We start from the raw sequence: 12,586 nt of genomic DNA on the forward strand, positions 1-12,586 counted from the left end.
ATTCGAAGCCCAATTCATGTAATTTTGCAATTGATTTCACTGATTTGTGACACGGGGCATTGTCTTGATGAAATAGCACTTTCTTTTTCGAACAATGGAAGTTCTTTCACTAAAACTGCTATAACTCAGATACTAATAGTGCAACAGCTGTCAAATTTATCCACGTGTCTTTTGAAGGTTAGGGCTAACTAAAAATCATACTGATTTGATACTAGTAGAGTCATATATGGGTCAGCCTATGAATTTATCATCCCGCCCTTGTATACGACTAAACGAATTAGAAAGTTGACAAACAAACGTTGGGCGAATTTACTTTGGCCTACCGCTAACGATTAAGTGGTTTCATTTTGAAATTAATGTGGTAAAGATTTGAACAAATTGTTCGACGATCGTCACAGTTTTAACTCTAATTAGTGACGTAATTAATTCGCAGGAGGGTTGTGAAGGCTTTCTCTTTTGCTTTTCGTTTATCTATCCGTCTCTCACTGTCTTCAATTTTCCAAGCCGTCTAGTTATCTATATGTATGTATGTGCGTTGAAAAACGGGGATTACCATCCACGAATGATCCCTTTCTCACGGTAATAAAACAACAACGAGAATCCGATCTCTTTTCCTCGACGCAGTTTTATTTCCACAAGAATGTTTTCTACTGAAAAGCACCCTTTAATTAATGAATGTCTATTGATGGGTGGAAAATTGCAAATAGAAAAAATTTTTCAATCTTTCCTCAACTAGAAGGTTGCTATTACATTTTGTAAAAAAGAATAACTTTCTACTATATACAACAGTTCATGTTTTGATATTGTTAAATTAACTTTGCCTAACGAAGTACGCTAGCTAAAGCTTTTGTTGCATTAAGGTCAAAAAGAATCAAATTAGATTTTTACATTGGATTAATTATTATACCAACGGTATTAAGGATTGAGTTTTTACTAGAATTTGTAAAAATAGGAACAAAACTACACACAAAGACTTCAGAGGGTGATAAAACAGAATAATTCTTTTTACCAATTTACTAGAGTAAAATTTGTTGTTGTCAAATTTAATTTAATAAATATCTTTTGATGCCCAAAAGGTATAGGTTGGATACAAAGAAATATACCTTTTGGGCATGTAAAAGTAGGGGTAAGACTGATAATAAATTTTAGTAAACGATAAACTATTAGAAGAAGTCCATGATTTTCGATATTTAGGGAGTTACAGGATTGAGAAAGTGTTAGAGGTAAAAATAAAACAAAAGCGCAGGATCGAAAAGAACGAAATTACTTTTGTGTATAAGAAATATAAAATAAGAAAAGAAAGGTTTGAAATATCGTGTTATAGGAGTATAATAAAAATACAGTCAATAGAAAGGATTAGAAAAGCGGAAATAATAGAAAGGAGTAGGAGAACAAAGGACACCATGCAAGTTATTTGTTTGTTTGCTACCAATTCACGCCTTAACTACTCAATCGATCATCATTAAAATTTGTACACATATTATCAGAAAAACAGAAAAGGACATAGGGTACCTTTCATCCAGTACAAAAATACTGTTCTCGAGGGATAGAAAGATTAGTTTTACGTGGTGATGATATTTTTTGACACGTATTTAGGATTAGTGCGGGCGAAGCCGCTGGTAAAACCAATCCTGAAATTTTGTAAACACATTGTTAGGGGTACAGGAAAGGACAGAGGGTACCTTTTATCCAGAAAAAAAAATGTTCCAGGAGGATAAAAAAATAAGTTTCAAGTGGTCATCGATGATCATGGTCATGTTGTTAGGACATCAACGCGAGCGAAGCCGCGGATAAAACCTATCATGAAACTTTGTACACACATTTTCAGGAATACAGAAAAAGACACAGGGTACTTTTTATCCAGAAAAGAAAGTTGTTCTAGAGGGTTAAAAAAATAAGTTTCAAGTGGTGTTAGGTTTCAGCGCGAGCAAAGCCTTTCGTAAACCTATTAAGAAATAAACGAGATAGATCGGTAGGACATAAAGGGCTAAAGGTCATATTAGAAGCAAAAACAGGAGTAATAGGCCTATACTAGATTACTACTGGCAAAAATGCAGGCTGGTCTAGTTTTCGAAAAATGCGAATATTGGTTTGAGATGGGAAGAATTGGACATTTGAAACTTAAAAATCATGTTGATGCATGTTCGTGTTTATGACGTTGAAGTAAAATAAGTCAAAATAGAAAACTTAGTTGGGTCGTTTAAAGTTGTGCTGCTCAGCGTTTTTCGGTAATTTCATGCAAAGAATTTTGTCGCTCAAAGCTTCCATTTCCATTTCAAAGCTCCATGTTGCGCAATGTTCAAGAGCTCTGGCGATAATGGCTCTCCCTTTTCCTGCTTATTTACCACTGAAGTGCCAGATTTCCTTATAAATTTAATGCAGAATTTGAGAAGCTTGCTTATTTCACAGGCGTTCCGCATCTCCAATCCGCAAAAGCTTAAAACTTTAATTTTCTTTTCCCTCTTATAGACAACAATGTTCCCTTTCAGTCCTTGTTCGTTCTGCTTTCCTTGACCCTAGCACAATAACCATTTACATATCTTTTGGGGATTCTTATCAAAATTAAATAGGTACTTTTTGACTTATGACGCATGGTCCTTTTTACCATCGAAATTTGCAAGACAAACATCATAATCAATTCACCAGATAATAAAAAAATGATCACCTTCAATCCTGTTTATCTCTGAACGTGATGGTAAACAAAACTGATGCAATTTATTTAGTACAGAGTGGACGAGGATCAGGATTGTATAGGTACTTAACCAATGTTTGGAAAGATGATAATAGTTGGAATTGAACCAGCGACGATGATTTAAATTCAAATCGAATATGACTGACTGAAGTGCAGCAGCTTTCAATGCAATTAAGCTCATTCGACGTAAATAGTTTTACATTTAGAGCATGTATTTTAAAGCGAATGTACAGAATAGCTTGTGCTTTTTAGAAATAAGGTAAATATTCAGTTTTGTGTAGGCAAAAGTACTTCATTACTTCAAATACTTTTGTTAAAAATCCAGTGACCAACAAAATGGTGTTCGTGTCTGAGTAAACAACATGAGAAGAATTAATGCGTGTTCTTGGTGAGTATTCTGTGGAATCTGTCAGACGAGAATCTCGATTTAGAAATCTTTGACAGATCATCGACTATCTTTCTTATATACCGCCATTAGACAGAATTCAATGAATAAGTGGAGACAGTAACAAAAAATCAGACGTGTGTGCATTTTGGTGAATGTGAAGTAAAATAACAAACGCAGTTGAGTAATCATTAAATGAGAATGGAAAGTGAATCGACTAGAGATGAAGTGTCTTCGTATCAATACGAGATGCTCTCAGATGGAGATAGATCTCCAATCACTCCGACGACCCCCTTGAACCCACGCTGTAGGGTCAATTTCCCTCCCAATGTGCAGGAAAGGAGAATGAGTAGAACTTCTTTCAGAAATAGAAGTTTGAGTGCCTGGAGTGATATTAGCAGATCCAGTTGGAGATTGGACGAAAGGTTAGAAATATAATTTAGCTTCTTTTTTGCTTTTTTTGTTCTGATTAAGTTTTTGTCTGAAACCATCAGTTTTCGACATAAAATAATATATCTTTCCTAACATTATTTTCTACCCTGATGATATGTCCACGGAAAATTCATAGGATAAAATTATGTCCAAATGGAGGCCATATTTACCCCACCAGAATTTTATTTCATTATATGTATAACTTTCACTAGTACATGTAACTACTAATGCAATTTTACTTCAATCGTAAGCAAAGTCAAAATTCACTTACCTTATTATGTAGATACAAGTGGATAATGCTTCACGTTAGTGTTTTGTAGTACAAATCACACAAATAAAACTCACCACTGTATTATTCGACTTATTAAAGTAAAAATATTTATAAACTTTCATAAGCAAGGGCAACAATCTGTTGGTAAAAAACTGACTGCTAGTGCTAGCTGTTTGTCGCAACAATGTTAAACAAAAGTCATACCTTTCAAATACAGCTATAGTTAGAACAATTAAAATTGACAAAGATAAATTATGTGTGAAAATGGACGTATTTTCTTTCTTGTTTACACTAGGGAATGAAGCCATTTGCTGCGTTTTGAACATGCCCTTGTTAAATAAGGAAATGCTTTAAAGGAGTAGCACAAAGTGAAAAGAGATAACCGAATAATAGTAAAGGATGCAGCGGTACAGATCAGGGTCGGCTTTATAACTACCTGGTTAGAATTATATATGTAAACAAGCGTCTTTACTTTCCTGAATTCCAGAAAATGTTGAACTTTCTTTAAAGTTTGCTTCTCTTTCTGTTACACATTAATTGGTGGAATGTTATTCCTTTTTTTTGTGTCGCTGCAATTCCTACCTGACATCTCTTTTCTATATTTACGATATTCCCTACAACGTCTGTCATGTATAAAAGTAGGCGTGAGGACTATGCCAATTTTGAATGTTCCAACCATACACTGCTTCACAGTTACGAACATGAAACTATAGTCTGTTCCACACATTCTGACACCATGTACTTTTGTCTTTAGAAATAGTAGACGATATTTCAATGAATAAAATAACAATAAAACAGTAGGTAGTTATTATAAACAATCTATTTTATTTATAAAAACTGCACAAAACTAAATGTTAAATTCTACAACTCATAAAAAAGGAACATAACTGAAAATTCCCATAAAGAAAATTAATTTCGTAACATATGGTAGGTAATACAAATTATTAAAATCAATCAAGTTCTTATGTTTTATGTTTCAACAAAAATGAGTTACGCAAATGAGGAGTTTTGGGAAAAATTTTCATCTTCTGGATCGGTCTCTTCCTCATTTGCAAGCAAATTTTGATCGTTAGGATATAGTTTTAAACTTTTCTGCATTTCTTCGGCAACTTTGGCAACAGTGAAATGATTTACCTCTGACGTAGAAGTTGATAATTTTTTGTTGGAAACGTTAGCTGTATTGGTTCTGGTTGACGGCAAAGCCAGAATGTTGGGATGGTTACTGGGATACCAAAATTGAGACGGGGAAGAATGGGATTGCAGAACTCTTATGTTAGAATACCACGGTTGTTGACATGCATACTGATTTTGGTTATACAGATATGGGGTACCTGGTATTGATGGGTAATATAGGGTTTGTGGGGTTATCCCGTAATTGGGTGGCCATGACTTGGACTGGAAAGTGGAATAATAAGAATTATTATTGTAATTGTAAAGAGTCTGCTGAAAGGGGGAGTATGTGGGTAGCCAATTTGGGCGGTTTTGTGGTTGTTTAAATAATTGTAAGGAATTTTGGGGATTTTTATTATTACAAGGTTCAGAAAGAGCCTGAAAAGAATATTGAGCATTTTAAACAAAAATTAATTTTAATAGGAATAATTGCCTACCTGTACACAGCACGTCAAGGGTATGTCAGATTCTTCGCTAAAAGGGGTAAGAAAGAAAATAAGATAAATTTACAAAGAAGGTTCAACAAAGGAATCTCTTACCCATTATTGATCGGTTCTTCTTCGGGAAACTTATAAAGAACACTTAAAGGAGCACCACCAATTGATAATCCTTCAAAACAAATTTTTTTCGGTTTAGTATCTATCTATCTACCTATCTACGTATATGAAGACATACAAGGGCTAAAATGTTTTTTTTTTTTTTAATTTCGACTTGCAACTTGAAAGTTCGAGATGTAACTTGAAATTCTGACTTGCAATTTGAAATGCTTATTGAATGTCAATCTAACTCAATCCCAATTTGACCTAATACAATTTTAAGGAAAGAGATGACCACCAGAGATGTGATTTATTTGAAATACTTGCATTTAAAATGTAAATACAAAACAAAAATACCTTTTTTTATATTGCATTTAAATACTCTTTTGAGAAAAGCATTTTATATTTTATTTAAAATACTTTACAAAACGTATTTTCTATTCACAATACATTTTTGCCGTTAAAAGTTTTGCTAGTATCACCGATCAAATATTATATAAAATGATGAATGAAACTTGTTCACATTGGACACTGAAGGTATAAGAAGCTTAAAAAGGCGACAAAGAGACATTCCATGAATGCCTTCTAATTCTTTAACTGAAGAAAACCTAAAAAATTCTAAACTTCTTGGAAATGGATAATCTAAAATATTGTTTGAATCTCCGTGAAATTTTGAAGTTCCAAATTGATATCAACACCTGCCAAATCACCACTTATTCTACCTTTAGAAAGGAACTACGAAATTACATGAATCACGACAAAACAGCCCGCAAAAAAAATATCGAATTGATGTATGCCAGCTGTGTAAAATTGAAAACTACAAGATAAAAAACAAAATTTCACTTATTACATGAACCCAAAGCTAAAGAAACTATGGATTCCATTTGTTTCTCTTACTACAATGTGTAAAAGATTGGAAACAAGATGGGGTTGTAAATATTTAGAAATAAAATTATTGGATTCCATTTCTTTCTCTTATTGCAATTTAGAAAATTGAATAGGCAGTCAGCTGTTAACAAAACGTCCGGACCTAACAGTTCAATGAAAATTTTAGAAAGAAACTGAGACCATGGTGCATCAGGTCGAATTATAATTCTAGTATGGATGTAATGACGAGTAACTTAACAAACAACTCGAAATTATAAAAAAAAATATGTTTTGCTCTTGTATGCGTGCGTATACCTGTAAGATTTTGTAAAATTTTCTTACCCCTTAGTTTTTGATAGGCTTCAGTGGCGTTACTTCTCGTTTTAAAAGTGATGACAGCTTCGGCGCCCCGAATTTTTAAACCCAAAAGTGTTACTTTATTTAATCTCGCATAAATAGCATTAGCCAAAGCTTCGCTGGTAGTTTTCGTATTAAGTCCTTTCAGCAAAAGTTGTTTACACTTGAATTACAATAATAATTTTATAATAAAATCGCGTAAACAAATACAATTGGTACAAGCCTTACCTGCGATTTAAGATGATGGGGAATGGCCCAATCCACAAATAACTTTCTGTTCCAAAGTTTCAAATTGTACGGCCAAAATCTTTTACGTGCTTCCAGGGCATTTTTGTGGCAGTCAAATTCTAAAAATGCAAATCCTCTATTATTCCTTCCTTTCTTGGAATTCGGGCATAGAATGACTGATACGAGACCGCGCATGATCCTTCTGAAGAGGACTAAGATGTCCTTGATAGTTTTAGTACACGGTATGTTCGCCACAAATAGTCTGCAGTTATCAATTGAAATGAACGCCAGTATTGTATGATTGGGTATTATTTCAAATCTATTCAATTTTTCCACCGCTACTTTTGCTTCTTCTGGATTCGAGTATGTGACGAAAGCGAATCCCCTATTTACTCCCGAAAATTCGAGCATGAGTCTCATTGTGTATAGACGACCGTAGGTTGAAAATATGGGATAGAGATTGTCTTCAAACATGTCGCGTGGCAATCTCCCAACAAAAATTTCTGATCCACGGGGCGGTTTTTCGTCTCCCCAGTCGTGAGGTGGCCCAAAAATCCGCTGTCCATTTATCTGTTTGATTGGACATCCAGTTTGTTCTTCTAACTCTTTCAATCTTGCTGATACACCGTTCAAATCAATCATCGGATTTTTAGTAATTTCACCCATTGTAAAACACCTCGCTACTGGACACACTAATGCATTAACTACAACTAGTATGCAATTGCGTTTTAAATTGCACAGTTCGAGCCTTTAATTTTCCCACTACCAAAAAGACTATATTTATAATGCTATTGGCTGGGGTAGTATGGGTTCTAAGAAAATCGTATCGACCATTTTCTGAAAAATGAATCTTCCAGAAAAGCCTGTTTTTATGAACGGCTTTCTCGAATTACATTATTATCATAGCAGTTGCCTTCGAGTGTAGCCATTACGATATTACTAGAACTAACTTGCGTCGTGGCTCTTTGTGTTTCGTATACCAACATGTGTACATCTGCTAACGCATTTTTAACGCACAAAAAACTGCAGAAAATACGTATACCGAACTATTACACAAGCATTCTTTACGAATGTTGATGAATTATAAGAAAAAATAATCAATAATTAAGTAACTGTTCGCATGTTATTCACAAACTTTCATTTAATGAAGTTGTTAAACCTTAAAAATAAAACGAAGTAGGTTACCTAGAGACTAAATATTAAAAATTAGAAGTAAAATAAATTTTATAATCGTAAAAAGCATGCACTTTTAAAATAGTGAAGCTTTTTTATTTTTGATGCAGTTTTTAGTATCGATCTAATTCTAATGTTTATTTTGCAATGTTTTTCGTTATTTACTACTTTTGTGCAAAACTGTCTTTTTTGACACTGTATTAGATATAAACCTACAGTATCTTATTTGGTGTAGCTGTTATTTTAAAAATTAGATATTTACAAATAAAAAAGTTTTACAATTTGAAGAGTGCATCATTTTCGACGGCTTTAGAAACTAGTTAACTTTTTTTGGTATTAGCTTAGTTTTTAATATTAAAAAAATTGTTCACTTAGGGTATTAGGTAATAATTATGAAGAGATGTTTACTCAGGGTTAACTCTGGAACTATAAATCTGATTTTCAAAATTCATTTTTTATGTGAAAGCTCAGATAGTTTAACAAAGACTATGGTTTACTCGTCACGCTCTGAAACACTTGTAAGATTATAGAAAATTGTAAGATATAGAGATAGCTGGATGGTGTTAGTTTAAAACTAGTAAAGTTGTGCATGATTGGCGAATGAGAAAGAGAACAATTTCTGGTAAATTCGATCATTGAATAAATATACTTAATTGAATTTCACGAATTACATACTGTAAATTAATATTGAAAAAGTATTTTTACTTACCTTTTCTAAACATTTACTTTCACTGGTCCAGTTGCATATTATCTATAAGTATTATTTAAATAAACATCTACTGTTTTTACTAGTTAATTTTTAAAACGAAATAAACACACGCATATAGGCACTAATGGTTTCCTTTATTTGGTTAAATACAGTTTAAAACATTATAAATATAATTACATATCTATTACCTGCGTAAAATATATGAATATATAGCAATAAAAACGGTAACTTATTTTTCCTAGTTTTTAGAATGTAGTAAGTAAGTACTTTTAAACTAGTGTATTTTATTTTCCTACACTCTTACCCTTATAAAAAAAATAAAAATTCTATTCTCAACATAAAACACTTCTCGTTTCAAATTACATAGGTACCTGGTACAGTAAAAAAATATATTATCACTATTTATTATTAGGATATTTACGACGAAATATTGTCGAAGTAATCAATATCCAATTCGTCCATCAACTCGTGCAAAGTTTTGTCTTTTAACTGAAAATCAAAAAAAATCTTAGTACAACAAGCACTAAAGAGGTTTTACACGAAAAATTGGACTCATTTCCAAATTTTGTTTACAATTAGTGATGCTGTTAAAAATTTGTTGTTAATTTTTGTACAAAACTAATTTCTTCAATAGTTTCGCTCCCAAACCTTGTAAGGTTACTTTGGCATTTTTTATTGTAAAATTGAAGGTAATGCAAGTAGCCAAAAAAGATTGCAGGTGTTCATGCTTCATGACCAATTCGGTTGAACCTTTTTGGAATTGAACACCTGCATCTTTTTTCTTGCTACACAGACCTGCTTATTGACTTTATTTTATAGCTACATTTTTTGTGCTTTGAAAAGTATATACCTGCACACTAAAAAAAACGAAAATCTTGGACTTACCGCTACTTTGAGCGTATTCAAGAGGAAGTCCAAAACCCATTCAGGTTCATTTTGAAGCAAAGGATATTCCTCGCGAAGCGATACCTGTTGTTTGGTGTTGGAATAATTTGTGACCAAATTCGGAGAAGCAATAGGTTTGTTATCGAATGAAAAATCTACCCCCGATGATGACGATGAATTGGCAGAACGGAAAGAATTATCAGATGAAGTTGAAAATCGACGTCTATAATTTTGCGAAAAATCGGTAGATAAACGCGAAGACAGAGATGGAGAATCAGCCGAAGATTGTAAATGACAATAACAATTGGACGGGGCAATGCTTTTGGTCGAATTCCTGTGAAAAACGTTAAAATTTTTTATAGGCACCTATAGAAAGATCCAGATTAAAACATAACAATCAAATTTAACCCCTCCAACCCTTACGTATGCTTGCGTAGTGTACTTTAAATCAATTACAAGTTACAAATTATCTACATGTAAAGATTATAGCTACTTAATCTTAAACACCATTTAGGATCAAGTAGGCAATAGCCTATACCTGCCGCTTACCTGAGAAATACACCAATGAAATTCTACTGTTACTTGTAAAACACGATTGGATGCCAAGCGCCATTTTGTTTTATCACTATTATACAAGTTTCGTTTCTTCGTAGAATATTTATTTCGCATTTGAATCAATAATAATTAAGGTATTAAAAAAGAAAAGAAGGAAGAGAACGAAATGTGCACGTAATAAAAAAAAGAAGAGGTAAAATAAATTAAAAAAAAAACTTACAATGAGCCGCGTGTTCGAAACCTGCTAGGTGGCTTTGCCCAGGTCACTTGAATATCATCTTTGAAGAAGTCTAAACCTTCGAAGTAGCCTAAAGTAAATGTAAATATTACACCTACTTTACATAGCTAGGTTTTATTTGCATTACATGATAATATAAAAAAACTGGTATGTTTCTAATTGAATAAGTCTTTCTTCTTCGATGAAATGTTGTAGATGTGTGGATTTACTATTCTTTACGCAAAACTACTTTTTTTTACACTGCAATACCCACAAAAATATTGAGCTATAGATACATTTATAAATTAAAAAAAGTTTTTTGCCTACAACACACACACACCTGATGTTAAAAGTTTTATGAACTACCAAACCCTAATGACGCTAACTTAAAAAAAAAAATAAACAACCACATCTTCAACATTACCGTTAATCGTAGGTTTATGTAACATACATACTTATGTATACTACATACATAACCATTAATCATACTAGATATGTTATTGTTATATAGTTGATCTACAGTTTTATTTTTGCATTCGCAATCAGAAACAAACGCCATATAGTACACAGATAAAAAAAATATCGTCACCTACTTATGTATACTTAAATAAAGGACATCAACATGCACTAAAGAATTTCAATATTTCAAGGATTAATACGTAATTAATTCATGATTAAAATAACGCAATCACATTTTGGTGAATTGGAAGTTAATGGTTCAGTTTGATGCAAATACCGGAAGCATATTTTTAAGGAAATCAAAACTCCAAAAAAAAAACAAAATATTAAAAAACCCACTTTTCAATACTTCCAAGGCCTTTTCAGCATTTTTCCGGTTATCAAAGTGAAGGAACGAATAATCCTTAAATTTGTACACTTTAATCATCGAATGCGAGGTCGGCAAAGCAGCGGTCAGGATTTGTACAAGCTCCTGCCTGGTCATGGTAACAGGGAGGTTCCTTACAAACAATTTTTTGACCTGTAGATAAAATAAATAGACAATAGTTTTAAATCAAGTTTAAGTTAAGTAGAAAATCTTGGAACTTAATCCGTAAATATGAGAAAGAATTTTTCCGAAACATAATAGGTACCATGTTACCAATGCTTGTCGGATTTTCGTAGGTACATATAAGGGTAAGAAAAATTGTTTTCCATCCAACTACGTTCGTCATCTGATTCGCTAAAACTTCTATTTATTACCGAACTCTCAAAATCTTTTGAACAAAAAACATCCTTCAAACACCATTTAATTTTTTTTTGTTGGACATGTATTCCTGTACCATGTGGTAGTTTTTTATTACAATGGCACATTTACCTCGGTCCTTTTCAACTAAATGTATCATAAATAATTAATTTTCACGACTTACCGATTTCATCTCACTGGCTTCTGGTTCGATCATAGGGTTCGACCAATCGATAATTACTTTTTTACCGAACAATTTCAAATTATTTCTGTGTTTAGCGTGGGCCCTTTCGGCTTCTTGATCACTGGTAAATTCCACGAAAACGTAACCACGATTCACATGCCTATCGGAATAGGACTTATAGGAGATAACGTCGACAATATTCTGCACCCCTTCCCGCAAAAGTGCCTTCCAAATATCGTCGCGGGTTTTGTTCATTGGTATACTACCAAAAAACAAACGACGGTTTGGGGTGTATTTTGAACCCATAACGGAAACCAATTTTTAATTACGTATTGACCTGCCGAAGTTTACCGGGAAACTGATTCCGCAATGATACAAACGATATACCAATGTGATGCTGGTCATCGGAAGGTGGGGAAATGGTTAGGTGTTTAAAGAAAAAAAAACTGCATGTTTCTTTGATCCAAACCAATCGCCGAAATTTCCTTTGACGGTAACCGATGCCGGTCACCAAGCGTCTCGAAGTTCCCCTTCCTCGCTTCTTCGACCATAATTTATTGCATCTCAGGAGTAGATACAATAACATAATCACATAATGTACAATATACATTGTGGAAACGTATATGCATGTAGGTACTTATTGGGTGTGTGTGTTTAGGTATGTTTTGTACAGTGTACACGACAGACAAAAATACCATAATAGAAAAAAATAATAAACATTTTTATGAATTCTTTCTTTCGG

The 12,586-nt window shown here is 33.1% G+C and overlaps 2 protein-coding genes across 3 annotated transcripts; both read right to left on the reverse strand.

Moving 5' to 3' along the window:
* Positions 1 to 4,682: 4,682 nt before the first annotated feature.
* LOC108744241 (APOBEC1 complementation factor-like) lies at positions 4,683 to 7,630 on the reverse strand. Of its 2 annotated transcripts, XM_018479916.1 has the most exons (5): positions 6,939 to 7,630; positions 6,696 to 6,873; positions 5,490 to 5,559; positions 5,388 to 5,424; positions 4,683 to 5,328 (listed from the first exon to the last, which is right to left on the reverse strand). In XM_018479916.1, exons 1-5 carry the CDS (start codon positions 7,602 to 7,604, stop codon positions 4,771 to 4,773), a joined length of 1,509 nt encoding a protein of 502 aa, XP_018335418.1. In that variant the 5' UTR covers positions 7,605 to 7,630; the 3' UTR covers positions 4,683 to 4,770. The 2 variants fall into 2 exon arrangements, with proteins under 2 accessions (XP_018335418.1, XP_018335419.1); XM_018479917.1 differs by lacking the exon at positions 5,388 to 5,424 and having other exon boundaries at positions 5,047 to 5,175.
* Positions 7,631 to 9,138: 1,508 nt separating this feature from the next.
* Positions 9,139 to 12,150, reverse strand: LOC108744180 (heterogeneous nuclear ribonucleoprotein R-like). Its single transcript, XM_018479808.1, has 5 exons — positions 11,845 to 12,150; positions 11,276 to 11,456; positions 10,481 to 10,568; positions 9,706 to 10,039; positions 9,139 to 9,309 (listed from the first exon to the last, which is right to left on the reverse strand). Exons 1-5 carry the CDS (start codon positions 12,148 to 12,150, stop codon positions 9,238 to 9,240), a joined length of 981 nt encoding a protein of 326 aa, XP_018335310.1. The 3' UTR covers positions 9,139 to 9,237.
* Positions 12,151 to 12,586: the final 436 nt, after the last annotated feature.

This window comes from Agrilus planipennis, unplaced genomic scaffold (assembly GCF_000699045.2).
Source record: "Agrilus planipennis isolate EAB-ADULT unplaced genomic scaffold, Apla_2.0 scaffold13, whole genome shotgun sequence".
Taxonomy (NCBI): domain Eukaryota; kingdom Metazoa; phylum Arthropoda; class Insecta; order Coleoptera; family Buprestidae; genus Agrilus; species Agrilus planipennis.